Below are 24480 nucleotides of genomic sequence, written 5' to 3' on the forward strand. Positions count from 1 at the left end.
CATGTGGACATGAGATCTGAAAAGGGACCAGCTCTTTCTCTCTCCACGTTTTTTTGTGTGTTTATTTATCCATGTTTTTGTTTTTGTTTTGTTTTGTTTGATACGGAGCCTCGCTCTGTCGCCCAGGCTGGAGTGCAGTGGCGCGATCTCAACTCACTGCAACCTCCGCCCTGTGTTCAAGCGATTCTCCTGCCTCAGCCTCCCGAGTTAGCTGGAACTACAGGCGCTCATCACCACGCCCAACTAATTTTTGTATTTTTAGTAGAGACAGGGTTTCACCATATTGGTCAGGCTGGTCTCGAACTCCTGACCTCGTGATCCACCTGCCTCTGCCTCCCAAAGTGCTGGGATTACAGGCGTGAGCCACCGCGCCCGGTCTCGCTCCACGTTTTATGCAGATCCCCCTTTCCAAAGTTGTGGTTCATGTTTTTAGGTGCTGCAGGGCTAATGATTTTCCTGTTTCTTGTTCCCCACTCTCCTCCGCCAGGAAGGGTGCCTGTGGCCTTCAGACAGCGCCGCACCACGGCCGGCCTCGGAGGTAAGGGGCCCCAGGAGGCGGGATGAGGGGGTTGTGTTCCTGCCACGTGGGGTGGAAGGGGAGGGGGCCTCACCAGGCGAGGCGGGCTGACACTTTTGGCGGAAGACATTGCCTAGAACTTTGGTCAAAAGCGGGAGGGGACTTCCCCTAGGATCTTCCAGGGATTATTCGTGCTAGTCTAAAGCTCCTTATCAAAAACAATGAGAATCACATATCTTTACATGATCCCATAAGCTTCTACTAATGTGCCTTGGCAAGTGTGGGCGTAGTTTATAAATATCAGCATGATTCATTCCCACATCTCCAAGTGTAATAATGTGGATTTTAAAATAACATTTTTTTGCCTTTAAGTTAAAAATAATGATGTGAGAGAAATGAATATGTGTGATGTGTGTATATTAAATGCATGTATATACACATGTATGTATACACACATCTATGCGTATATGCACGCGTGCGTGTGTGTGTATATGTATATAAAAGAGCCGTCTCCTAGAATAAACCGGGATGGTAGAACAAATGAGAAGATTTTGTAAGAAATATACTACCTGGATTCATTTTGAAAAAATAATGATCATATTTATTTGAGTAAAAACATTTTTCATGTCAGTGACTAAAAATAACTACAGGAAACTTTTATTCAGATTCCAAATAACTGGAAAAGTCTAGGAGCCACAAAGAAAAAACAGTCATTATTGGGGGATTTGTTAAAAAGTAACTGGTAGGGCAATAATCTTCTCTAAGTAATTAATAAGTCAACTCAGTGCTTTGTATCTGCTCCATGTACCACTGTGTGAAGTTATAACAACTTCTGCTTACCCAGAGTCCTGGCTGGCGCAGTAGCTCATGACTATAATCCCAGCACTTTAGGAAGCTGAGGGGAGTGGGTCACTTAGGCTCAGGAGTTCAAGACAAGCCTATGCAACATGACAAAACCCCATTTCAAAAAAAAAAGCTAGGTATGGTGGTGTGCACCTGTAGTCCCAGCTACTCAGGAGGCTGAGGTGGGAGAATGACTTGAGCCTAGAAGGCTGAGGTTGCAATAAGCCAAGATGGCACCACTGCACTCCAGCCTAGGTGACAGAGCCAGACCCTGTCTCAAAAAAACAAAACAAAAAACAAAAAAAACTCGGAGCCCCTCCTTACTTTTCTGAATCATAGATTCTAGGTTCTAGAGCTGGCAGGGACCTGAGAAAGCAGGCAGCCTTGTCCCGTCCTCGTAAGTTGTAGAGAAGCCGAGTCCTGGACAAGGTCACTGGTGACTGGATCCGAGTGCAGGCTGCAGTGCTGTTCGCCCTGTGACTCTTGGAGTTCCTAGTGTGTTCTGTTTCCAAGGGGAAAATGCACACGTAGCACACACAGTAACTCCCAGGAGCCCGACCTTTCAATTACCCACAGCTCTCCGTTGCTCAGCCCTCCTGGATGCCCTAGGATTTGGCAAGGTGAGTCTCGGTCTGTCATAAGGAATCAGAAAAGTAAGCTCTTTTTCTGGAATTGGAATTTTTTTTTTTCCCCCTGGGAGATGGTGTTCAAACTGGTAGTAACAGACCAAGCCTGACTTTCCTTGATTCTGACACATTTATGGTCATCATTGTGCCCAAACCATCTTCAAGCCTCTCCTTTTCCTTCCAGATCATGCATGCCCCGCGGTCCAGGGACAGGTTCACAGCGCCCTCCTTCATCCAGAGGGATCGCTTCAGCCGCTTCCAGCCCACCTACCCCTATGTGCAGCACGAGATTGATCTGCCTCCCACCATCTCCCTGTCCGACGGTGAAGAGCCACCTCCTTACCAGGGGCCCTGCACCCTGCAGCTCCGGGACCCTGAACAGCAGATGGAACTCAACCGAGAGTCCGTGAGGGCCCCACCCAACCGAACCATATTTGACAGTGATTTGATAGACATTGCTATGTACAGCGGGGGCCCGTGCCCACCCAGCAGCAACTCGGGCATCAGTGCAACCACCTGCAGCAGTAACGGGAGGATGGAGGGGCCGCCCCCTACATACAGCGAGGTGATGGGCCACCACCCTGGCGCCTCTTTCCTCCATCACCAGCGCAGCAATGCACACAGGGGCAGCAGACTGCAGTTTCAGCAGAACAATGCAGAGAGCACAATAGTACCCATCAAAGGCAAAGATAGGAAGCCTGGGAACCTGGTCTGATTCCCTCCAACGTGCACTTCAGCTGGAGAAAGAAACCAAGGAGGGAAGCGGCCGCTGGGCCCCCTGCGCACAGTGTTGTTCAGTTTTACATGGTACAACTAAGTAAAACCAAATGAGCAAACACGGTCTTTGTTTCTGATTCCTTTTAGGGGAATTGCATGCAAACTAGACTGAAATGATACAAACTTCCATCTGGTTTGACCGCAAACAGTGTTTATTTGGGGACAGGGGTTGGGATGGGGGTGTGGGCAGGGGAAAACAGAGAAAGGGATGCTTTGAAGATATCATGAAATAAAACCCACAGAGGTATGTGATTTATTTAATTGTGAAAGGAGACTTCGCAGATACATGAGGCCAGAATGGCCTGTTTTATAATTAAGTGAGTAAAGAAGGAAGCATTATTATATATTGTTGTGAGGAAGAACCAGCCAGTGTGCTTTTTCTCCTAAGGTGTGGAACTTTTATTTTGTTTTAAAAATATGAATCAAAATTCCTGTTTTGTGTGCCAAGGTATAAAGTGGAGAAGTTAGATGAGTGCAAGGAGCTCCTTTGTGTTGTGATGATGTGTTTTCAAAGTTGCACTATCTTAATGTTGAAAATATTTACGAGGGAACTGTTTTATGTGAAGTTCTGTATGTTGTCTTTTCACCTGTGGATTGTAATCAGGCCCAAGGAATATTCTGGAGTGGTCCCCAGAATCATCCAAGAAAAGATATTTGGGGATGTAGCCTAACATTTTACCAACTTTCGTAAATCAAAAAAGTCATTATTGTTGCAGGAGTTTACATCAAATAGCAGTGCAGTGGTGAAGCTTTTGGAGACATTTGGATGGAAGATAGGGAAGCTTAAGTTCCAGCATTTCTGACTTGTTATTTTGAGTTACTCTGCTAATCTTAGGCTGCATATTTTATGAGAAAATGAACACATGCATTTATGGATCCAGTATCATGCAGTGCTGCCCTCATCCTCCAGCAGTGCAATTTCTTCAGTAATTTAGATTTTTTCACTATAGCATGAAATATATTCAAATACATACCTTATTTTATGCAATAAATTGTTTAAAATGCAAGATGGTTATTCTGCACACTGTTGAAATATGTGACTCCTCAGTATATTCCCATTGCCTTTCCTCGACAGCTTAGTTCAGTTCTGCAGGGCTGCTCAGTTCACAGGAGGCTCCCAGCAGCCACCCCACATCCTCCTTACCCAGAACTTCGTGTGGGAGTGGTGTGGGTGGTGGTTTCTTATGCTTTGGAAGCCTCTAGAAATGACGGAAGAATGCCATGTTGCTGATCATGGTAATAAGCCATTGTATGTCACTAGTATTAGCATAGCATTCTTAAAGGAATGCAGTGCTCAGAACATACCCAAATTCCTGCAGGATTCTACCAAACCCTTCCCCAGGCCAGGCTTTGTACTGAAGGCAGGAACTGGACCCTCAGAGAACAGTGGAGGGGGCAAGTGACTGAAGAGTGCCAGGTAAAAAGCACAACATGCAGTTAAAATGCAACTAGAAAACTAATTTTAAATATTGTTAGTTTTAATATGCCTGATATTTACAAGTATTCATTCTTATGTACAATTAAAAAAATAACTTCCTTCTGCAGATGTAAGCACTGGCTTTTGTAAGAGCAGCAGCCAACACGTTTAGCAGCCACTGCGCATGGAGAAGGGCTTGTCTGCAGCACAGTCTGCCGTGCGGAGGGTGGGCCTGTGGCCTCTTCACGTGACACGATGAGCTGGGATGATGATTCCGTGACTCCCATCTATGCAGCTTTAAAGCCGAATCCACGTATGTGTGTCTGTGTCTGTCTGTGGGTCTCGCAGGTGAGCCCTTCGGTGTGGTGGCTCTGCTGTAACTGGAGAGACTGTTCCAAAACCCAAGGGTTGTCTGATCCTAGTCTATTCCGTTCTGCTTCTTACCTCTGGAGGTAGGCCACTGGCTTTTGTTTTGAGGATTAGAATTTCCATTACATTCATCCTTTTCACAGTAACATCCACAGAACTAGTCCAACTCTTAAAAGGAGAGGAAAAACAAGGGCACCAGTTGTCAGCTCCGCTTACAACCTGTGTGGAGGTATCTACAGTTGAGAGTCACCGTGGAGGTTCTGAGACGGGATTCAGTTTTGTTCCAGTGACACTTGGAAGGGTCTGCTGGAGAGAAACCAGCTCTCAGGGCAGGGACTGGCTTGGGGCCAGAGAGGACCTTCCCCAACCCTAGAGATGCCCTGAAGGTTCTCTGGCTCTCCAGATGAACCTCTCTTCCTCTGTCAGGCGAAGATGAGGAGCCCGTGTTCGCAGCGGGCCCTGCTGGCAGGCACTTGCAGTGGATTCTTGGTCAGGTGTGCGCACAGACGCGGGGGCGAGGTGAGTGACTCCGTCATTCCAGTTCTCACTCGCAGGTTTGGGGAAGCAGGGGACGCACTCCGCAGCTCCAGTTCTCAGATGGCCTCACAGTCCGTCCTTCTCCACCTGCCTCGAAGGGGCTCAGAGACGAGATTGTGAATTCCTTGGTAACTGTGAGTAATGGGTGTTTTGCACATGTCTGCAGTGTTGGTGAGATAATTATGTAATTCAGATACCTTCAATCATCTTTCAGGAAAGAGGCTCCTCCCATTCAACTACCCTAGAGAACGGCCTTTGTTAAATCGTTAAAGACACATATATATCAAACCATGACTTTGAAATGACTTCAAGGCTGGGGCTCTGTAATGAATTAGTTTAAAAGCCAAGGTCATAACATGAATTAATAGTCAATTTCCCTTCAGCACAAGGCAAAGGTGATTTGGATCAGTAGCTCTTTTGAAGGTTGTGGCTGACCTGTTCATACCGTGTTGCCTCATGGCTAGCGTGGTGTTGGAAGAGTGGCGATTGTGATGATGCAGCTTACCCAGTGGGGCCTATTGTTCTTTCAAGAACCCTTCTTTTAGCTTGTAGAACCCACGGGTCCAGTTTAGTAACCGCTGATTTAGGCAATCAATGACAGGTTTATAATCTCAGATTATTCCAGCAAAGTGTGGATTGCGTTGTTAGGAAGAACATTTGGTGGGAATGAACACTCGTGGGCATACTGTTGACTTTCGTCCCTTGTTCCAGGTGTAGGAGACCCCATCTATAAGAACACAATCTTCCAGCATATATTTTCTTTTTCACAAGCTCTAGCATCCTTTTTAAATACTGAAGCAATCCTTAATGGAAAAGAGACTTCATGAAACGAATTATGTATTCCAATAGTTGATCTATTTTTGGTGTCCAAAATTTACTAATACAGAAGCTTGACAAGCATGTCCTCACCACATACACCACATACACACAGGGACACACACCCAAGCCACAAGAAATCCCAAGAGAGCAGAGGAGAATTTTCAAAAGATTTATCATGCAGACTGCATTTCCATTCACTATTTTGGCTCAAACTTATGAGGCAGGAAATAGGGGCCAAAAGTAAATGGGGGAGGCCTCCTGACACCAGCAGAGGAATTTTGTACCCAGGCAAGGACTTCTTGAACGTCTACATATATCTCCATTTGATCTCTTTCACTTTTATTTCATCTTCCTAAGAATGAGAAAGGCTCAAAAGGAAGCAGTTTTAGAAAGCTTCTCTGACCTAGAAGAATTCATCCAAACTCCTGCCTTCCTCTCTGAACCAACAGTTCTCGTCTCTGACAGGGGCCATCCTCTATCTTCCATCCAGTGGCTCTTCTTTTTAGGAAGGCTCTGGTGCAGAGTCCTTCAAATATGTCCTCAGGCCAGGCACTGGCTGCTAGCACAGAGACACACAGCACCCAGCCCCAGGCCCTCCCTCAAAGGACCGGCTCGTGGCATTGGTCACTCGCAGGCTCAGAGACGTTCTGCTGTGGGCGCAGGGAGCCCGGCCACCCACACCGCCCTGACTGGATGCGCCCCCATCTCGGTCGGGGCTTGCTGCACTGCTCGCTTATTGAATTTTGCTACTTAGAATGGCAACATTAACTTTGTGTACCATTCATTTTTTTTTTTTTTAATTTTCAAAGCTCAGCCGTGTATGAGAGAAAAAAAATGGGAAAGATACTTGGTTTCTGTTAACTTTTGGATTTCTTGCTTACGTGATTAAAGCCCGTGCTTGCAGCCAAGCCCTCATGCCATGACCATGCCCCAGCCTGCCCTTTGCTCTCCTGCTCACACTGACCGAGAATGCTGCGTGCTTGACCTACTGAGGTGAAAGGACAATTGGATGACAGATGGGCAAAGGGAGAACCTCCCCTTCCTGGTGCAAGGAAAGTCACAAATTAAATGTTGCTTCCAGCCCAGATCCTAAATGCTAGTTCTCAGCAGCTGCGTGGCTTACCGTGCACCCGTTCCCCCACCGCCAGCTGCCAGCACCTCCTCAGATCAGAGATGTGACCGGACGATGGGAAGCACTCTTAGCCTTGCAATGGTCTATGCTTTTTAGGAACCAAGAGTTCAGCATTCTTTATTACCCAGCACGCGTGTGCTTTGCAGAGTTCAAGTTTATGTTACTGCCAGGGTTAGACAGTCATTTGCTGCTGCTGCTGCTGCTGCTGCTTCCCGAACTGGATGCATTAGGAAGCTGCTGAGTGTAGGAATGTCTTGCTGAGAAAGCAATGTCTTCCTTCATCCTTTTCTTTCTTCCCTCTGCGTGTCCTTGTTTTTGTGTAACGCGGGAGAGGGTTAGAGCTATAGAGATTATATATACACTATCCGTGCACATTATATATATGTAGATATAGACCCCTATCATGTCAGAGATCTGCATGTCAGTTTTTCAGCAACGAAGGTGCCTCGTGTTCTGAGTTCAGCAGATACAGGAACCCAGCCGCCCCCTCCCGCACTTGATGCTCCCACCTTTGTTGTGCCTCACTTAAAATGGTGCTTTTTTCAGTTGTCTGTCTTTTCTTATGTTTTTATTTGTAAGGTGCTGTATATAAGTTGAATATATTATGCACATATCCTACCCAATGGGTAGAACAAGTTGTTAATACTGTAATATAATGTATAGATGATACCAATTTTAACAGAAACGGCATAGAATTTGTGAATGCCTCTGTGCTTCGTCCTCTTTTGTAAGGAAATTTGCAAATGGATGCATACAGATTAAAGTCTATGTAGTTTATTTTCCTATTAAATATCAATATTATAACACGAGAAAGAAGTGTGAACAAACAAGCAACAGTTTATGACCAGCGTATATATAGCAATGGAAAGTTGCATCTTTGCTGTGAAAACACTTTAAAGAATATACTTTTTAAAAAATCCCACAGCTTTTTGGTTGCCACTAGACACTTCTTATTTCAGTCATTTTAGTAATGCTCAGCTGTACCAGTGTTAGTTATATTTGAGTCAGCAAAATGTTGTTTTTCAACTTGCTTTATAACCTCCTGCATCTATCTCCTGCTGTAGCATCACGAAGGTGTCAGGCCTTAGTGAAAAGTGCACATTTTTGTTGTTAATATTGCAGAAACTGTGTCAGAGGAATAAGGAAATCAGCCTGCAGCAGAGGACTCTGTTCAGCTCCAGAGGCATCTGTGTCCAAGTCTCTCTGTGCCTTTTTCTTTTACAAACTGAAGCTGTGGAGCCAATGAAGTAACAGTAGAGATTGTAGGGAAAGAATACCTCAGGAAAAACAAACCCACTTACAAGAAGACCCTGTTCTTAGAAAAAGCGTTTAGTTATGGGTTAGCACTAGAAGAGACTTGGCTGTCAGCCAGCCAAGTGAAGGACCTCTCATCCATTCCCATTCATGTCCCATCATAATCCTGACCCGAAAAGCAAACTCGGTTTTGCCATCAGTTAGAAATTACGTTTTGAATTGTATATTGTTACATCTCTCTTCCAGCTTAGTTTTTAGTGTCTGATTATGACCTCTGCATTTATCTTCAAATACCCTAATTTTAAAAAGAAAGAACGAGAGACGTGCATAACACCGTGTTCATTAAAACCACGGTTGAATCTTGGGTGTGGGTGTCCTTTCGAGTGTTGTCTCATAAGAGCAGTTGGTGGAATTTGGCCCGTCTGACCCATATTTATCAGCTTATTCTGCCACCAAAGTGGAGTCTAATAAATTCCAAAGTTTTTATTTGCTCCATGGTGTATGTTCTTTGAAAATCACAATAGAATCATACCCCTAACATCCAAGAAACAAATGACCCATTATCCTTAAACTGAAATGGACTCTACAAGGCAACTCCTAATGCTGAATGGATTAAAAGTCAGCCCTTTTAGTATCTGTCTGAAAGGGCCATGAAAAGTTGACACTCGTGTTGTTGTGGATCCCGCGTGTCTAGACCCGTGTGTTGGTTCCATCATGTACTGTAGGGTGCACCCCTTGGGATTCAGCATTAAGAACTGAGGCTCGTTACTGTCAGAAACAAAGCTCCTACCCCCCAGGTTCAACCTTGTGGGAGAACTGTTGAACATGAGAATGTTCTAGACTCAGAGGTACTAAAATTTGTGACCACATCATTGCTTCCTTTCTACAGGACGAATTGAGGCTTAAACTTGACTGTTAATGATACTGGTTCATTGAATGTGCTCGTTGGTATGTTGCTATTTTTCATTTCATAGCTTTCAAAAATCATGCTACTTGTATACTTGTCTAGTTTAAGGCTCTTTTAAAATATGTACAATACTATTCACAGCATTTAGTTCATTTAATTTTTATTATAAAGCAATCTACTAAAAAAAGTACAACTGTATTTGAACTTTTCAATAGTTGGTTGTGAGCTATGATAATCAAAAGTCATTAAAGTTTCTTTTAGCAAACATTTGTGCTTACTTTTCAACATAATTCCCAGTTACATACAGAAAATGATTTCCACCTGTCGCGTATCTATCTGCCTCTTTTACCTGAGGAATGGTGATGTAGTTCTTAGACCTAAGGTCTGTAATTGCAATACTTTTAAAGAAAGATGTTGCTCTAAGTGCTGTTTGTTAGTTATGAAATCAGATTTTTCTGCTTGTTCTTAATGCTGTGGTCAAACCATAGCACAAAATCATTAAAAATAATCAGCGGCATCCATTTGTCCCTTGGGTTTTTGTTTTGTCTTTATCTTTCAGCAACAAAGTACATGCATGGGGGAAATGCCGTGTGTTTGAAGACCTGTCTCAAAGGAACACTTCTTATGGCTCCCTGTCTAAACCTCCCATTCAGCTTGTAGTCACTCTGACTTTTCAAAACTCACTACTTCATATTCTACTAGAAGCAATTCTGGTCACATCATGATTCCTTTCCCAATGCTGGGTTCCACACAGGTCATCAGGGCCCCCCATGCAAGGAGTCCCCAGGGAAACTGCTCACCCTGCAGGAGGCGCCCACGGAGGACTTTCCAGATGCCTCGAGGTCTTTGGGTGGCTGCCACAGAGAACCAAAATGCGCAGCCCAAAATATGAACAAGATTCCTAACAATGGCAACTATTCCACAACGGAACAGACCTCCTCGCTGTGCGTTTTAAATTCTTTGCCGTCGGAGGTCTCCAGTCAGTGGTAACGTAACAACAGAAAGGCTCTAAATTTCCTACACCGAGAGACTAGATGGTATTACCTCTGTGCTCTAAATAAGAATATGGGTTCACAGATGATGACTGTGTGTGCACAAAACCCCGCACAATCCACCAGACTACTAAGGAGGGTTTAGCATGGTTGCAGGATATGCAATTTATTTTTGCATTTCTATGTACCTATAATGAGCAAATGGAAACTGAAATTTTGAAAATAACCATTCAAAACGGTATGGGCCCCAAATCTCGGTATGGGCCTAAATTCAAACGGTACATCCATTTTAGATTCTGATTTGAATTCTTTAAGATTATTTTGGAAAGGGGATTTGAAGAGAGCTCTAAGAAGGAAGACAGCAATGCAAAGTTTCTTTCCTGTCAAACAGCAAATAGTCACTAATAAACCACACCACACTCTGGAATACATTCTGTAATCTCTGAACTCAGCAGACCATTAGAGAAATATTAAAGATACCCCCAAATTTGCTAACGCTAACACTATGCAAACTTTGTTCCTGGAGACAGCTCTGCACAGAAGGAATGAGGGGAATCCAGGCTTGGGATCCCTGATCCCTGCTCATGCAGACCGTAAGCAGCAAATCCAGTAAAACCTGGGACTGGCCTGTCACAGTGGACACAGAGGGCTCCCCGCCCCCACTGTCCCTGGGAGGCTGCACCAGCTGTCACTTTGGAAGCTGTCTCAGAGCCACGGGTGTGGGAGCTGTTAGCAGAGCAAACAGGCAAATGAGAGAGGAGACAGAAAAGACAACAAAAGGTATATGCTGAGCTGTTCCCACTGCGGGCACCAGGGGCTCAGCCACGTTCGAGAAACCATGCAGGCCGCGCCTCTGAAGGACAGGAGGCTGGGACATCTCACCTGCCCACTGCTGCGGAGTGCCCTTCCTGGTTCATCTTCCCAGCCACCCTGGCTGTAGACTGAGCAAGCTCAGAAGGCTTCAGCAAAAGACCTGAGACAGAAAAACAAAGGCTTGAAAGTGCTTGGAAACTGCTGGTGCACAAAGGAACCGCCCGCTCTGGCTGGAGCTGGTGTGGGAGCCAAGAAGCACCTGGCTCAGATGCTTCAGAGACAGCGCAGACCAAGAGACTGAGAGGACGGGCAGGGGTGGAGGGGATGACGGCAGGGAGAGAGGGCAAGTGCCTATGTCCAGTGCCCACACCACTGCTTTCTGTCTGAACCCCCTCCGTGACAATGGTCTCGACACCACCCTGCCCTGGGCCTCCTTAATGCTCCAAAGCTGGCGAATTTGGGGAGTTCTCCATTGTACTTCAGGGCCACATGACTGTTCCCAAACCCCTCCAACTTCTGAAGCTAAGCAGTTCCTGGCTTTCTTTCACCCACTTATTTTAGTCATTTGTTTTGCAAACAGAAGTGTCAACAGCTGAGCAGAATCCACCTAGTCACACACTCACCTGCTCGCCCAGGGGGACAGTCAGAAAGGCATGCTTGAAAGAATCCCTTGGAACCTTCCAGAGACCCACCCAGCGTGGGCCATGGAACAAAGCCCCCTATTCTGCTCTCCCATGATGACACGTGCACAGTGTATGAGTCTGTTGCTGGGAACATTCTAATTAGATTTCCTTCACTACACTGCCTTGATGTTTTGTTTGAATGGATTCTAATTCAAACACACATTTTAAAAGAGCTTCCCAAAAGTCTTAATGTCATGTTTCTGTCAAGACTTTAGCTTCTGCCTTAATAATGCAAACCGCATTCACCCTACTTTACACTTTCATGTTAAAAAAATCAGAAGTGCAAAAGCTCAGTTTTTGAACATAGCAGAGTGGTGACTAAAAATACTTTCAAAAGGACTTACTAGTAAGCACATGCATTTTTTTAATTCTAAAAAAAAAAAAAAATGCAGCTGTATATAGCGGCTCTTATATAATTTCCCCTGCTTACAAAGCCGTTTTCATTTACGGAGTTGTATTTGTCTTCACTGTTACAGTCATCTATAAGCACAAAATGTTCTATCAACCGACACCAGCACCTAGAGCAATCCACTCCACGCAGGCCCAGGTGCCCGGCTTCTGCACGGGTGAGGCGCTGTCTTTGGTGTGGGATTCCCAGGTGATCTGGCTCCTTGAATATTTCCTGCTTACAGTTAATGGGCAGCACAGGCTTTGAATCTTAATAGACTTGGGTGGTCCAAATGTTAGCTTCATCTCAACTTAATTAATGTCCCTGACAGGTTTCAAAGTCTCATCTATAGAACAGCAACAGCGATACTTACCCGGCAGGACAGCTGTGAAGACCCAAGGGATGTGCACACCACAGGGCCTGACGTGGGCTCCTCGTGAACCACGGCTGTTATCGCTGAAACTTTCACCTTCTAGGCCGGGCGCGGTGGCTCACGCCTGTAATCCTAGCACTTTCGGAGGCTGAGGCGGGCGGATCACGAGGTCAGGAGATCGAGACCATCCTGGTTGACATGGTGAAGCCCCGTCTCTACTAAAAATACAAAAATTAGCCTAGCGTGGTGGTGGGCACCCGTAGTCCCAGCTACTCGGGAGGCTGAGGCAGGAGAATCACCTGAACCCGGAAGGTGGAGGGTGCAGAGAGCTGAGATCACGCCACTGTACTCCAGCCTCAATGACAGAGCAAGACTCCATCTCAAAAAAAAAAAAAAAAAACAGAATTAAAAAAACCTTTCATGTTCTAGATTTAAAATTTTTTTGCCCAAATACAACAGATTTGTAAATGCCCTTTGCCTTTGGAATGCCCTCCACACTAAATGGCTGCAGCTTAAAACCTCAGTGAAATAGTCCCAGCACCCTGGGAGGCCAAGGCGGGCAGATCACCTGAGGTCAGGAGTTCAAGAACAGCCTGGCCAACATGGTAAAACCCTGTATCTACAAAAATACAAAAGTTAGCTGGGCATGATGGCGGATGCCTGTAATCCCAACTAGTCAGGAGGCTGAGGCAGGAGAATTGCTTGAATCCGGGAAAAGGAGGTTGCAGTGAGCTGAGATCATGCCATTGCACTCCAGCCTGGGCAACAGAGAAGACTCCATCTCAAAAAAAAAAAAAAAAAAAACTCCCAGTGAAATAAACAGGCGCTGATTTTATACCTACATGAGTACCACAGGGGCTTATAGCACCCAGTGACAAGGTACAGACCAAGTCCCTGGGCCCAGAACTTCCTTTCCATGAGTTCGAGATCAGCCTGGTCAACACGGTGAAACCCCGTCTCTACTAAAAATACAAAAATACAAAAATTAGTACAAGTGGAGGGACAATGATCGGGATATAAACCCAGGCATTTGAGCCAGCAACAGCTACCCGCTTTGGGTCCCCTCCCTTTTGTACGGGAGCTCTGTTTTCACTCTATTAAATCTTGCAACTGCAAAATAAATAAATAAATAAATAAAATGTGTTTCTTCTACTCCATTACTTTAGCTATATAGTTGTTGTTTTAATGAAGCACACTGCAGTGGGGGCAAGGTTTATTACAGCCTTTGTAACAAAATGTGAAAACCCAGGACCTAGGGAGAATAAATGGTTCAAAATCATTTGGCTTCTTGCCTTGCTTCCCCCACACCCTCTCCTGCCCTTCCTCCTTTCCTCTGGCTTTCCTTGTCTGAAGGATTCAGGGAAAGCACACGTGGGTCTGGGCACTGTCACTCACCATTCTCTCCACTTGCCTAGCTCCGTCCTGAAGCAGCCCTGGATGCACCCAGGGCCCTTGGGCAGCCTCTTCTGCTAGCGGGCCTTCTTGTTCTGCATTCCCTCTGCTGACACTGGCCCATCCGCCTCCTGTGGGAATGGTACATGCAAGCACTTAGCCTTGTGCCTTACTGACAATTCCACTCTAAACCCCAGAACACATTCTTTGTGTCTCTCGCTCTGATTCTTCTTTCACCATCTGCTGGTCTCCCTCTGAGGGTTCCAGCCAAGGAGAACTGGAGATGGGAGAGGCAGGGTGCCTGCACCTGCTGGGTCCTCAGCAGCCTGACAGAGGGGCCGCTGCTCCTACAGGGTTCTCCCCACACTTGCTGTTTAACCATGAGTGACAAAAGCAAATGCCACACAGCAATTCTAAGCCCATCAGGTGCATGAGACACCAAACCGCGCACACAGACACTGCGGAGGGCACAGCCTGGCTGTGTCGCAGGCGCTGCAGTGCAGAACTGCCCGGACAGCAGCATATGAGGGGCCAGGGTTTTTGTTTGCTTTGCATTTTATTGTGGTAAAAATACCTAACATGAGAGCTACCCTCTTACCAATTTTTAAGTGTATAATATGGTACAGTTTGTTTTAAGGTTGGTAATTTTCATGGGATTCAGAGGCCAACTTCTGTGTTTTGGTGAAAACTAACAGTTCTTAATCTGAACTACTCAGCACTAACATTTTCCACAAATGCCAGCTTCTCATTACTTCAGATGTTCCAGTGATTGGTAGCAATTAAGTGGAAAATTCCAATCTGGGCTGGCTCCCAGTACGCCCCACGTACAGGATCAGAAGCTATGACCACTGTGTGACCCTCCTCATGGCAGCAAAGCAGGAAAGAGCAAACTCAGTTTGTACCGACAGGGCAATGGGGAATTTCCCGAGGTCAAATCCTCCTTGGATGTGTGAAATATTTAAGCTTAGACGTAAAGAAATTAGATTTAATAACTATTTCCATTACTTGCCTTCTAGTATGGATTTGGATGTTTCAAAATAGTGGCTGAGCACAGCAGTTCACACCTGTAATCTTAGGGAGGCCAAGGTGGGAGGACTGCTTGAGGCCAGGAGTTCAAGACTAGCCTAGGCAACACAGTGAGACCCCTGGCTCTACAAAAACCAAGCAAAGAAACAAACATCAAAACTGAAATGAGCTGGGCTCGGTGGTGTGCACCTGTAATCCTAGCTACTTGGGAGGCTGGGGTGCAAGGATTCTTTGAGCCCAGGAATTTGAGGTTGCAGTGAGTTACGATCCTGCCACTGTGCTCTGGCCTGGGTAACACAGCCAGACTCCGTCTCTAAAAAAATAAATATTCAATCAAAAAAAAAAAAGAAAAGGCGCTGGGTGCAGTGGCTCACGCCTGTAATCCCAGCACTTTGGGAGGCCAAGGCAGGTGAATCACGAGGTCAGGAGTTCAAGAGCAGCCTGGTCAAGATGCCGAAACCCTGTCTTTACTAAAGATACAAAAATTAGCCAGGTGTGGTGACGTGCACCTGTAATCCCAGGTACTCGGGAGGCTGAGGCAGAGAATTGCTTGAATCTGGGAGGTGGAGGTTGCAGTGAGCTGAGATCACGCCACTGCACTCCAGCCTGGGTGACAGAGCAGGACTCCATCTCAAAAAACAAACTCTCTCTCTCTCTCTCTCTCTCTATATATATATAGATATATGGAAATAGCTACCTAACGGCTTTGCCAACACCAAGCTCACCCAGAAAGTGACAGACATCACTGAACTGGCTCACATTAGTCTCCCATCTCACGGTCCATCCCAGGTGAAGGAGAAAATGAAGCTGGAGCACGAGAGATTTTAATAAATACACGTTTCCTTCCTAGAGTCAGAAATTGAGGTCACAGAACAGTGACTATCTTCCCATCCCATCATTTTAAAGACAAAAAGATGAAGAAGCTAAAAGCCAAGCTAAAGAAGATGAAAGCACCAGCAGAGAAGGAACGTAAGGAATATTTATAATAAATTGACTTGAACTTCTCTCTCCAAAAATACAAGGGATTTCAGAAGTCTCAAAGCCTGGCCTCTTACCTAAGTAATTTGCACCAAAGGAAAGCACTAAACTGGAAGCTGAGATCTCAATTTTAAATCCAGTTCTCTTGTGCTCCTTTCTTCAACTAAAAATATTGGTTCTAATGTGACCCATGAAATGTCAAATTCATTGGTTCTATAGGTGTAGGATTTGATTTATGTTGCAAAAAACTATTAATCTAAAATGTGTTTGAAATGCAATTAATGATTGTTTCTCAACAAAAGGTTTTGTGGACATATTTGTTCCATAATATTCTCGACTTTTTTGTTAGAATGTAAGACTTTTATTTCAGGACTAAAAGAAGTGATGAATACAAACTGCAACCCACCGCACCCTGCATCTTCTTGAATAATGAGAGGATAAGAAGTGCATGTTGATGCAATGCTATGGCAACAAAGCCCTGTAATTCCAGCTCCAGGATGCAGCTGAGTATGTGAGGACTTCTGGCACCCTTATAAGAAAAAGAACCAGAGTCGCCACTATTCTTAGAGAAGTAAAGCAACTGCGCTAATTAAGTCACCAATATTAAGTGTCCAAAGAAAATACTGACTCAAATGGAATAAAATACACACTAGTCAAAATATGTTTCAGCCATTATAAAGTCGCAAATCTTGTACATAGAGGAGCACAGACGGTAAGGCTGGAATACACGTGTATGAGAAAATGTCACGTGTTCATTAAAAAAATCACAGGTTTTAGAGTTAAACGTCTAATTGGTGTAAGAGGAGATACAGAATTGCCATGGTTTCTTATCCCATGCTTAGGACAGCCTTTATGGAATTATCAAAACAGAGGATAAGGTTGACTTTTGCCATGTATTTGATTAAAAACTGAGGGGAAGTTCATTTTATCAAAATAAAAAGGATGAAGTTTAGGTTTTAATGCTGTTTCTCTAAGAACTAAAAATGACCTAGTATCAGTCAGATGCAGCTGGAAGTTCACCATCCTCCTCTTTGTGGAGACAGCGTGCCTATCCTCCCCTAGAGACCGCAACAGGGAGGCCCACACAGAAACGTCAAGCAGTACGTGTACCTGACATGCTCAGGGCAAATTTGTCTTTTTCTTTCTCACTTCAAAGTTTTTCTAACATTTACATTATTCAAAATCCAAAACAGAAGAAGCTGGACAGAGGGAGGGAGAGGGAAGGAAAAGACGAGAGGTTGTGTTCAATCCTCACTTTCAAGGAGAGTGAAAATCTGCTTCGGTGGCAGGCAGGACGTGTCTCACTGTGCTCAGCTTTTCTCATGGGGCATGTTGTCCCAGAGAAAACACACTGAAACCCGCTTCTCCAGAAGCACCCTTCATCTTAGAGACATGATACTCTGAGAATGCCTCTGGCGGCCTGTGCATCTCTCTACCATGACTGAACAATCAAGTCACTAGAATAAAGAACAGGCTTCATGATATCCTCTGCCCTGGAGGTTTCTGAAATCAGGATGCATTCTTTCTACTAAGGAAATAATTCTTATCATAATTGCCACAGATAATTATGATCTAAAATTACTATTGTTGGTGACTGTCAATGATGTATAAAGAAGAATATAGCTTGATTTTCAAAGCCTAACCCTGAAGAAGCCAGACAATTAAAAGCTTGTTTTGACTAGTTAAAATGAACAAACTTGACACAAAAATCACAAAGGAAAAATTCTACAGAGGGAAAATATCATCAATTGGCCTGACTTGGCATTTCTCTAATACAAGTTACAAGCTTCAAGTGCAGGGGAAAGATCTTTCAGGAACCAGAAGGTCAGGCCAAAATTCATGACTGCAGATGAACTGTGGGAAGGAGGTGTGATCCCCCAGACCATTCAAGTACGGAAAGGAAGAATGAGATCATGACTCCCCTTGTCTTCAGGGAACATGATGCAGTACGTTCTGCAATCTCATTTAATAGTAACTTGATACTACATAACATACAAACGATCCGAAAGAGAACAACGTTAACATCTGCAAAATGAATAGGTAAAACTCCCCACCTCTGGTTCTGTAGATTCTGGCTCAGGTGTTGAATTCCAAGGCAGGCAGTGAAGAGGCTCCCACTTCCCCAGTGCACATGTGCCACTCAGGCATCTGGGCCAGTACGATCCGACGCACTGTGTGACCTTCATGCTCATAAGGACAATTGAGTAGTGAGCTTTCAGTACCAAGAAATATAAGTGACTTGCAAAAAAGATATTTAAACAGGCGCAAACAACTTTGATAACATTTAATATATTTTATTTTAGGCCTTATAGAGACTCAATTCTGAAAATCAAAAATAAATGAGGCCCCCATTTCAAAAAATGAACTTTGGCCAACAGAAAAAATATGTTCACATTACCTAACAAGTTGTATTTTCAGAAGGAATCCTTTAATTCAGAAATGCATATCTCACAAAAATGTCCTCTCAACATATCATTTCAGAAAAAGCAGGAAAGATGACTTTTTTTGCCTCATTGTCTAAAAATCATCTTCTGTCCGTTCCATTCCAACTACTATCTTCTACAGTAGCCTGATTTACGTCTGAATCAGTTAAGAAATCCTGAATGACCCAAACCCAACACTAACAACACAGAAAGAAGCCCAATGTGTCAAACATACAATTTCCTTCTTTTCTTCAAATACCTTTTCTGCTCATACCATTAAGATCTTTAAAATTCCTAGAATTATCTTCTAAGATCATTGAAACAAGAGAGCCAGGATCTCCATTTCATCCTGAGCATAAAGCACTTGTAAATAAGTGTAGATTCTGTGACAAATAAACATACGATTATATTTCAAAGGATAATTTATTATTTTCACTACTGGGAGGGAGGTAATCTCAATATAAGTATTCTTTTTCTCCTTTCTTGAAATCTGTAAACATCACCCTGTTGTATGCACAAAAAGCTGTCTCAGTAAAATACATTTTTTGATGTGGTTGGTTTTGCTCTTATTCCTGAATAAACTAAGTCTCTCACTTAATCCATCTTTCATTTCAAATATCAATTTGCTTAGTAAACCCTTTTTGTGCATTTTACAGAGGCAAATCTCAGTCCCAGCTCCCTCCCCACCCTGTCAACACACCTTGCATAAATGCAGACATGCATTTAGCCAGCCGTGGTGCTGTGCACCTGCAGTCCTAGCTACTCAGCATGCTGAGGTGGCAGGATCACTTGAGCAAGGAGTTCAAGACTGCAAGTGAGCTGTGATCATGCCACTGCACTGTAGCCTGGGTGACAGACTGAGACTCTGTCTCAAAAAAATAAATACAAACATAAATGTAGACATTCAACGAGACACGGGCCTGCTTCTGCCGAGCACTCGCAGTTCACAGAGGTTATAGGTGAATTAATCCCAACTGTGAGATGTACTGTCAATGCAATGAGGTCATTATATACAGCAAACTAATTTATTGTATGTATTCTCAATTATTTAACTTGGCATATTGGTACTGTATTCTGTTAGCCTGCTATTAATGCTCGAAACTCAACATACTACAGGGGTCCCTGAAGCCTAAAGGCTACATTAGCAATATGCTGGCAACAGCATCTTTGTAACATTCCTGGTGCCAAGTAATACACAGAACTTCTCACATCTTCAGAGAATTTTTTACTAGAGAATTTCGTATCACTCAAGCAGTACCTCATTGTCTATTAGATAAACACAACATGATTATGAAACTGGATGGCAACAAAACTCAAATGGACTGAACAAAAGATGACTATGCAGGAAAAGCAAATTTCAGTTTCAGGATTACTAGTAATAAGAACTTCCAATTTATCCCCACTGGAAAATATGCAACACGAAAAGTAAAAGGAAATTGCTTTAGAAGAATTTCATATAACACAAGATCTTAACATTGGCAGTCTCCAGTGGTTAAAAAGAAAAAAACTAGGAATGTGTTTAATATCTTAAAAATAGCATTTAAATATGCAAAAGTGTGAATTGATAAATACTTAAAACATGTTAATCATGTTTAGGTTTGAAAATGTGGCATCAATGTGAAGCAGTGCATTCAACCCGCTGTATCGGGGACCACAGTGCTGCCTGCCCAAGACTGCAGACAGCAGAGACACAGCTGCGTCTCTCAGCACTCTCCCCGGCCCCCAAAAGAAATATTCCACTCACAGCGTATTCATTTAAAAAGCATTCTAATATAATAATTAGACTCGGGGGCCGGGCGCGGTGGCTCACGCCTGTAATCCCAGCACTTTAGGAGGCCAAGACGGGCGGATCACGAGGTCAGGAGATCGAGACCATCCTGGCTAACACGGTGAAACCCCGTCTCTACTAAAAATACAAAAAACTAGCCGGTCGAGGTGGCAGCGCCTGTAGTCCCAGCTACTCGGGAGGCTGAGGCAGGAGAATGGCGGGAACCCGGGAGGCGGAGCTTGCAGTGAACTGAGATCCGGCCACTGCACTCCAGCCTGGGCGACAGAGCGAGACTCAGTCTCAAAAAAAAAAAAAAAATTAGACTCATCAAATGCAAACTTTTTTTTCCCCTTTAAAATACTTTTTAAATTTGGCCAAACTAAGTACTTGATACAAAAATGCTGGCAAAGAGCAGGGGTCCCTGCAGACTGTGTGGCAAACCCTGACATCCTCCTGCCTTAGCCGGTAAGTCAAAACAAGAACAATCTAAAAGGAGGCCATTCCCTCATCCAATTAGCAACTGAAGGGTTAGAACTGAAACAATCACTGTTGGAGCACAGGAAACAGACACACACACATACTCAAACACTCCCCACCACCCCAGCAACGCTCACAGCTGACAACGGCTGAATTCCATTACAAGCAAATGATTTAATGATAGCTTTGTTATTAAAAAAAAAAAAAATCATCAGCTGGGCGCAGTGGCTCACACCTGTAATCCCAGCACTTGGAGAGGCCGAGGTGGGCGAATCACGAGGTCAGGAGATCAAGACTATCCCGGCTAAGACAGTGAAACCTCATCTCTACTAAAAATACAAAAAATTAGCCGGGCATGGTGGCAGGTGCCTGTGGTCCCAGCTACTCGGGAGGCTGAGGTCAGGAGTTGGAGACTAGCCTGGTCAACATGGTGAAACCGCACCTCCACTAAAAATACAAAAATTAGCTGAGTGTGGTGGCACACGCTTATACGCCCAGAAACTTGGAAGGCTGAGGTGGGAGGATCACTTGAACCTGGGAGGCAGAGGACTCAGTGAGCCAAGATCACACCACTGCACTCCAGTCTGGGGGAGAGAGGGAAGCTCCGTCTCAAAAAAATAAAAAAATAAAAAATCAAGTAGAATGCTCAAACAAGGATAATCTCCCTTCAATGCAAGACAAAAAGCAGCAGCCACAGTTTAAAACTTTACTTCATAATGAAATCAGCACGAATTCTGACACGAAGACACTGGGAAATTGCACTGGTTTGCAGAGGCAAGGCCCATGCCTACCCCCAAGGAGTTAGCAGTCTCCATGACAACCTGACTCCATTTTTAGTCTCCCAAGCTTTTTCTGCTTGCGAAATAAGAGCTTGAGTTACTGCTGAAAAGCATTTGATTTTAACAATAAATTTAAGGTTTAATGATTGTTCACCTTTCCTCTGAAAGATTAGCTGAAAAGGACACAAATAATTCACGAGAGGTTTATGTTTGAGGCGATCACCACCAATACACACTTCGAAAAATACCATCACCATATACATATTTGCTTAAAAAAATTATGACAAGCTTCAGGTAAAAATAATTTTTAAAGGGTCCATTTTTCATTTACGTACAATCAATACATCGTATTTACATATATATGACTGCATCTTTATTCTATTTTCTTCATATAAGATATTTTAACTGGTAGGTAGGTAGGTAACTGCTGTATTCTGTTTTTATAGAAAGACTAAATATCTTCTTATTCACAGGCAGTTTTGATAATGCTAGTTTGTCTCCAAATTACGTACTGAATATAGTTAAAACCTTAATGAATAACATAAAAATTAAGATCCAGTATTAACAGCCTATTTTATGGGTCACACTGGTTATTCAAGGAGTCAACTGCCTATAGTGTGCGTCAATTACAGCTGCAACAAAACAGAAATCAAGTGTGGTTCTGAAGACCTTGAAAAAGAAGTATGACTTCTAAGACGTTCACCACTGCTTAATACTGCTACTGATGGGAAATTCTTACACTGGGTTCATTTCTTTCCTTGTAATAACACTGATTTTTCTAGTGATATTTAACTTTAAAAAGGTATTTTACTTCTTTAACCCTCAGAGAACTAGTATATTTAGGCGACTAACCAAAAAAATAACCAGACACACGTATCTTTGCCCATAGTTTCCAAAGGGTTAAAGTGCAGGAATTTTCTATACTGCTATAAGGCACCTTATTCCACTTTTTTCTTAAAGGAAACTTTTTCTTTGGTTTCTTGTAACTTTTCAGTGAGTCTATCTTTTGTTTCTTCCATCTTCTCTGTGATAAGCTCCTTTGTCTCCTCCATCCTGTCCTGTAGATACTCCTTGACGGGGGGTGGCGTGGACATGTAGCCATGACTGCGCAGATACTTCACCGTGAAGGATGTTCCTCCCAAAGTCACGGTATACCGAGCAGGTGTTGCAATCTTAAGCAAAAAGCAAACACAGACAAACCAAAACCTGGTTATTACCGTCATCTTAAGCAAAAACAAGTTAAAATTAAAATTCTTGGTAGTAACCAATCCGAATAAATTGCCTCATTGTTTCACAAAGCTAACGTAGTAATATCCTATATGGTTTTCCCTCCTAACAAGAGACACTTCTTCTGTAAACTCATTTTATGAATGTTTGTCCTCTACACAATCCTGACCCAGATAACAGAATCATAGCACTGATGTCCCTAATCGCATGCTAGTAAACTTGGGGAACAGCTCAACCTGGAAATCAGAAACAGGGCTCGGTACCACTAAACATAACAAAGGAACACATGTTTCTATTCCCTAAAAACCCTGCCATCCTGCCAAATGCTTTCCATCTGGAGCTAAACTAGAACTGAATGTCTTCAAACACTGAGAGGCAGAGCATGAATCCACTCTCTGCCGGATTTAGGTTAGCTTCATTTCCAAATCCCTTTCCTTTGACTTTTCCAAACTAATGCTACCTTCTCATTACAATCTACCCTGAGTCTCAAATACTAGCCAGTAATTTACATGAGGCCAAAAGTAGTAAAATGGCACACCTGCTATAGACATGCACAGGTTTAACGTTAATTGTAACTTTTAGGACCAATAGTAAATAGCAGATGACTGGTCAAAGAGAAACGTAAAAGTAAAAAGGCTGCATCACATTCTAAGTCAAAAATCAGGCCAGGTGCAGTGGCTCATGACTGTAATCCCAGCACTTTGGGAGGCTGAGGTGGGTGGATCACCTGAGTTCAGGAGTTCAAGACCAGCCTGGTCAACATGGTGAAACTCAGTCTCTAATAAAAGTACAAAAATTAGCCAGGCATGGTGTCAGGCACCTGTAATCCCAGATATTCGAGCGCCTGAGAGGCAGGAGAATCGCTTGAACCTGGAGGCGTAGATTGCAGCAAACCAAGATTGCACCATTGCACTCCAGCCTGGGCAACAAGAGTGAAACTACCTCTCAAAAAAAAAAAAAAAAAAAAAAAAAAATTCATAGGTGTTGGCAGGTACAATGGCTCACGCCTAAAATCCCAGCACTTTGGGAGGCTGAGGCAGGAGGACTGCTTGAGTTCAGAAGTTCAAAACTAGTCTAGGCAACATAATGAGACCCTGCCGTCTCTTAAAGAAGTAAAAGAAAAGAAAAATAATTAGCCGGGAGTAAGTGGCATGCACCTGTAGGCCCAGCTACACTTGGGAGGCTGATGCAGGAGGACTGCTCAAGTTTAGGAGTTCGAGGCTGCAGGGAGCTGTGACTGCACCACTGCACTCCAGTCTGCAAAACAGAGCAAGACCCTGTCTCAAACCAAACAAAACAAAACAAAACGCATAGGTGTGCTGTATAACAAAACTCTGAAAGAGCTGTCTGCTCTATCTCTAATTTCTCTCCTAAACACATTAAGCAAGCTTTCACCCATACCTCTTCACCAAAACTGCTTTCAAAGTCACAGTGACCTCTACAAAACTAAATCCAGTTGTCAATTTGGAACCAGCTCCTGAACCACTGGAACCATTCAAGACAGCTTTCACTTCCCTTCACTTGGCTCCAGGCCCTCAACTTGCTGGGCTTCCTTCTGGTTCATGGCAGCTTCTCATTTTTGCCAGTTCCTTCCCTTTCACCCACCTCTGAACATGGTGTGACAACAATCGATCCCTGGACCTCTTATTTTCTCTACCTATCTTACTCTCTGGTCTTTAGTGCCGTCTATACACGGATGATTCTTAACTCTAATCTTCAGACTGAACTTTTCCCCTGAATTCCAGTATGTACAACCACCTCTGGAGATCTGCATGTCTAATAAGATCTCAAACTTAATGCAGGTGAGTCACTTAATAGGGACACGTTCTGAGAAATGTGTCACTAGGTGATTTTGTTGTTGTGTGAAACATCACAGAGTGTACTTACACAAACCTAGATGGTACAGCCCTCTGCACATCAGGCCACAAGGCACAGCCTACTGCTCTTAGGCTGCAAACCTGTA

The 24480-nt window shown here is 43.8% G+C and overlaps 2 protein-coding genes and 2 long non-coding RNA genes across 15 annotated transcripts in view; 1 reads left to right on the forward strand and 3 right to left on the reverse strand.

Annotated features, from left to right (window-relative positions):
* LDLRAD4 (low density lipoprotein receptor class A domain containing 4) overlaps positions 1-9715 on the forward strand; it is a 435431-nt gene extending 425716 nt beyond the window's left edge. For 9 of the 10 annotated variants that reach the window (XM_023228382.2, XM_023228380.2, XM_023228385.2 and 6 more), the window contains 2 exons: positions 488-538; positions 2171-9715. In XM_023228382.2, the coding sequence (XP_023084150.1) occupies positions 488-538; positions 2171-2701 (582 nt within the window). In that variant the 3' untranslated portion in view covers positions 2702-9715. The remainder of the gene's footprint in view (positions 1-487; positions 539-2170) is intronic. The other variant, XM_031934500.1, reaches the window with a different exon arrangement.
* On the reverse strand, positions 7796-12656 carry LOC111553521. Its single transcript, XR_002734977.1, has 2 exons — positions 12448-12656; positions 7796-11163 (listed from the first exon to the last, which is right to left on the reverse strand). It is a non-coding gene; the product is annotated as an uncharacterized LOC111553521 (long non-coding RNA).
* A 112-nt stretch (positions 12657-12768) lies between these two features.
* Positions 12769-20163, reverse strand: LOC111553609. 2 transcript variants are annotated; one of them, XR_002735004.2, is made up of 4 exons: positions 17898-20163; positions 13843-13970; positions 13290-13409; positions 12769-12826 (listed from the first exon to the last, which is right to left on the reverse strand). It is a non-coding gene; the product is annotated as an uncharacterized LOC111553609 (long non-coding RNA). The 2 variants fall into 2 exon arrangements; XR_002735003.2 differs by lacking the exon at positions 12769-12826 and having other exon boundaries at positions 13231-13409.
* Positions 20164-21403: 1240 nt separating this feature from the next.
* The window catches only part of FAM210A (family with sequence similarity 210 member A), a 60340-nt gene continuing 57263 nt past the window's right edge, over positions 21404-24480 (reverse strand). For both annotated transcript variants that reach the window (XM_023228498.1, XM_023228499.2), the window contains one exon: positions 21404-22462. In XM_023228498.1, the coding sequence (XP_023084266.1) occupies positions 22229-22462 (234 nt within the window). In that variant the 3' untranslated portion in view covers positions 21404-22228. The remainder of the gene's footprint in view (positions 22463-24480) is intronic.

Source organism: Piliocolobus tephrosceles, chromosome 18, assembly GCF_002776525.5.
Source record: "Piliocolobus tephrosceles isolate RC106 chromosome 18, ASM277652v3, whole genome shotgun sequence".
Taxonomy (NCBI): Eukaryota; Metazoa; Chordata; class Mammalia; order Primates; family Cercopithecidae; genus Piliocolobus; species Piliocolobus tephrosceles.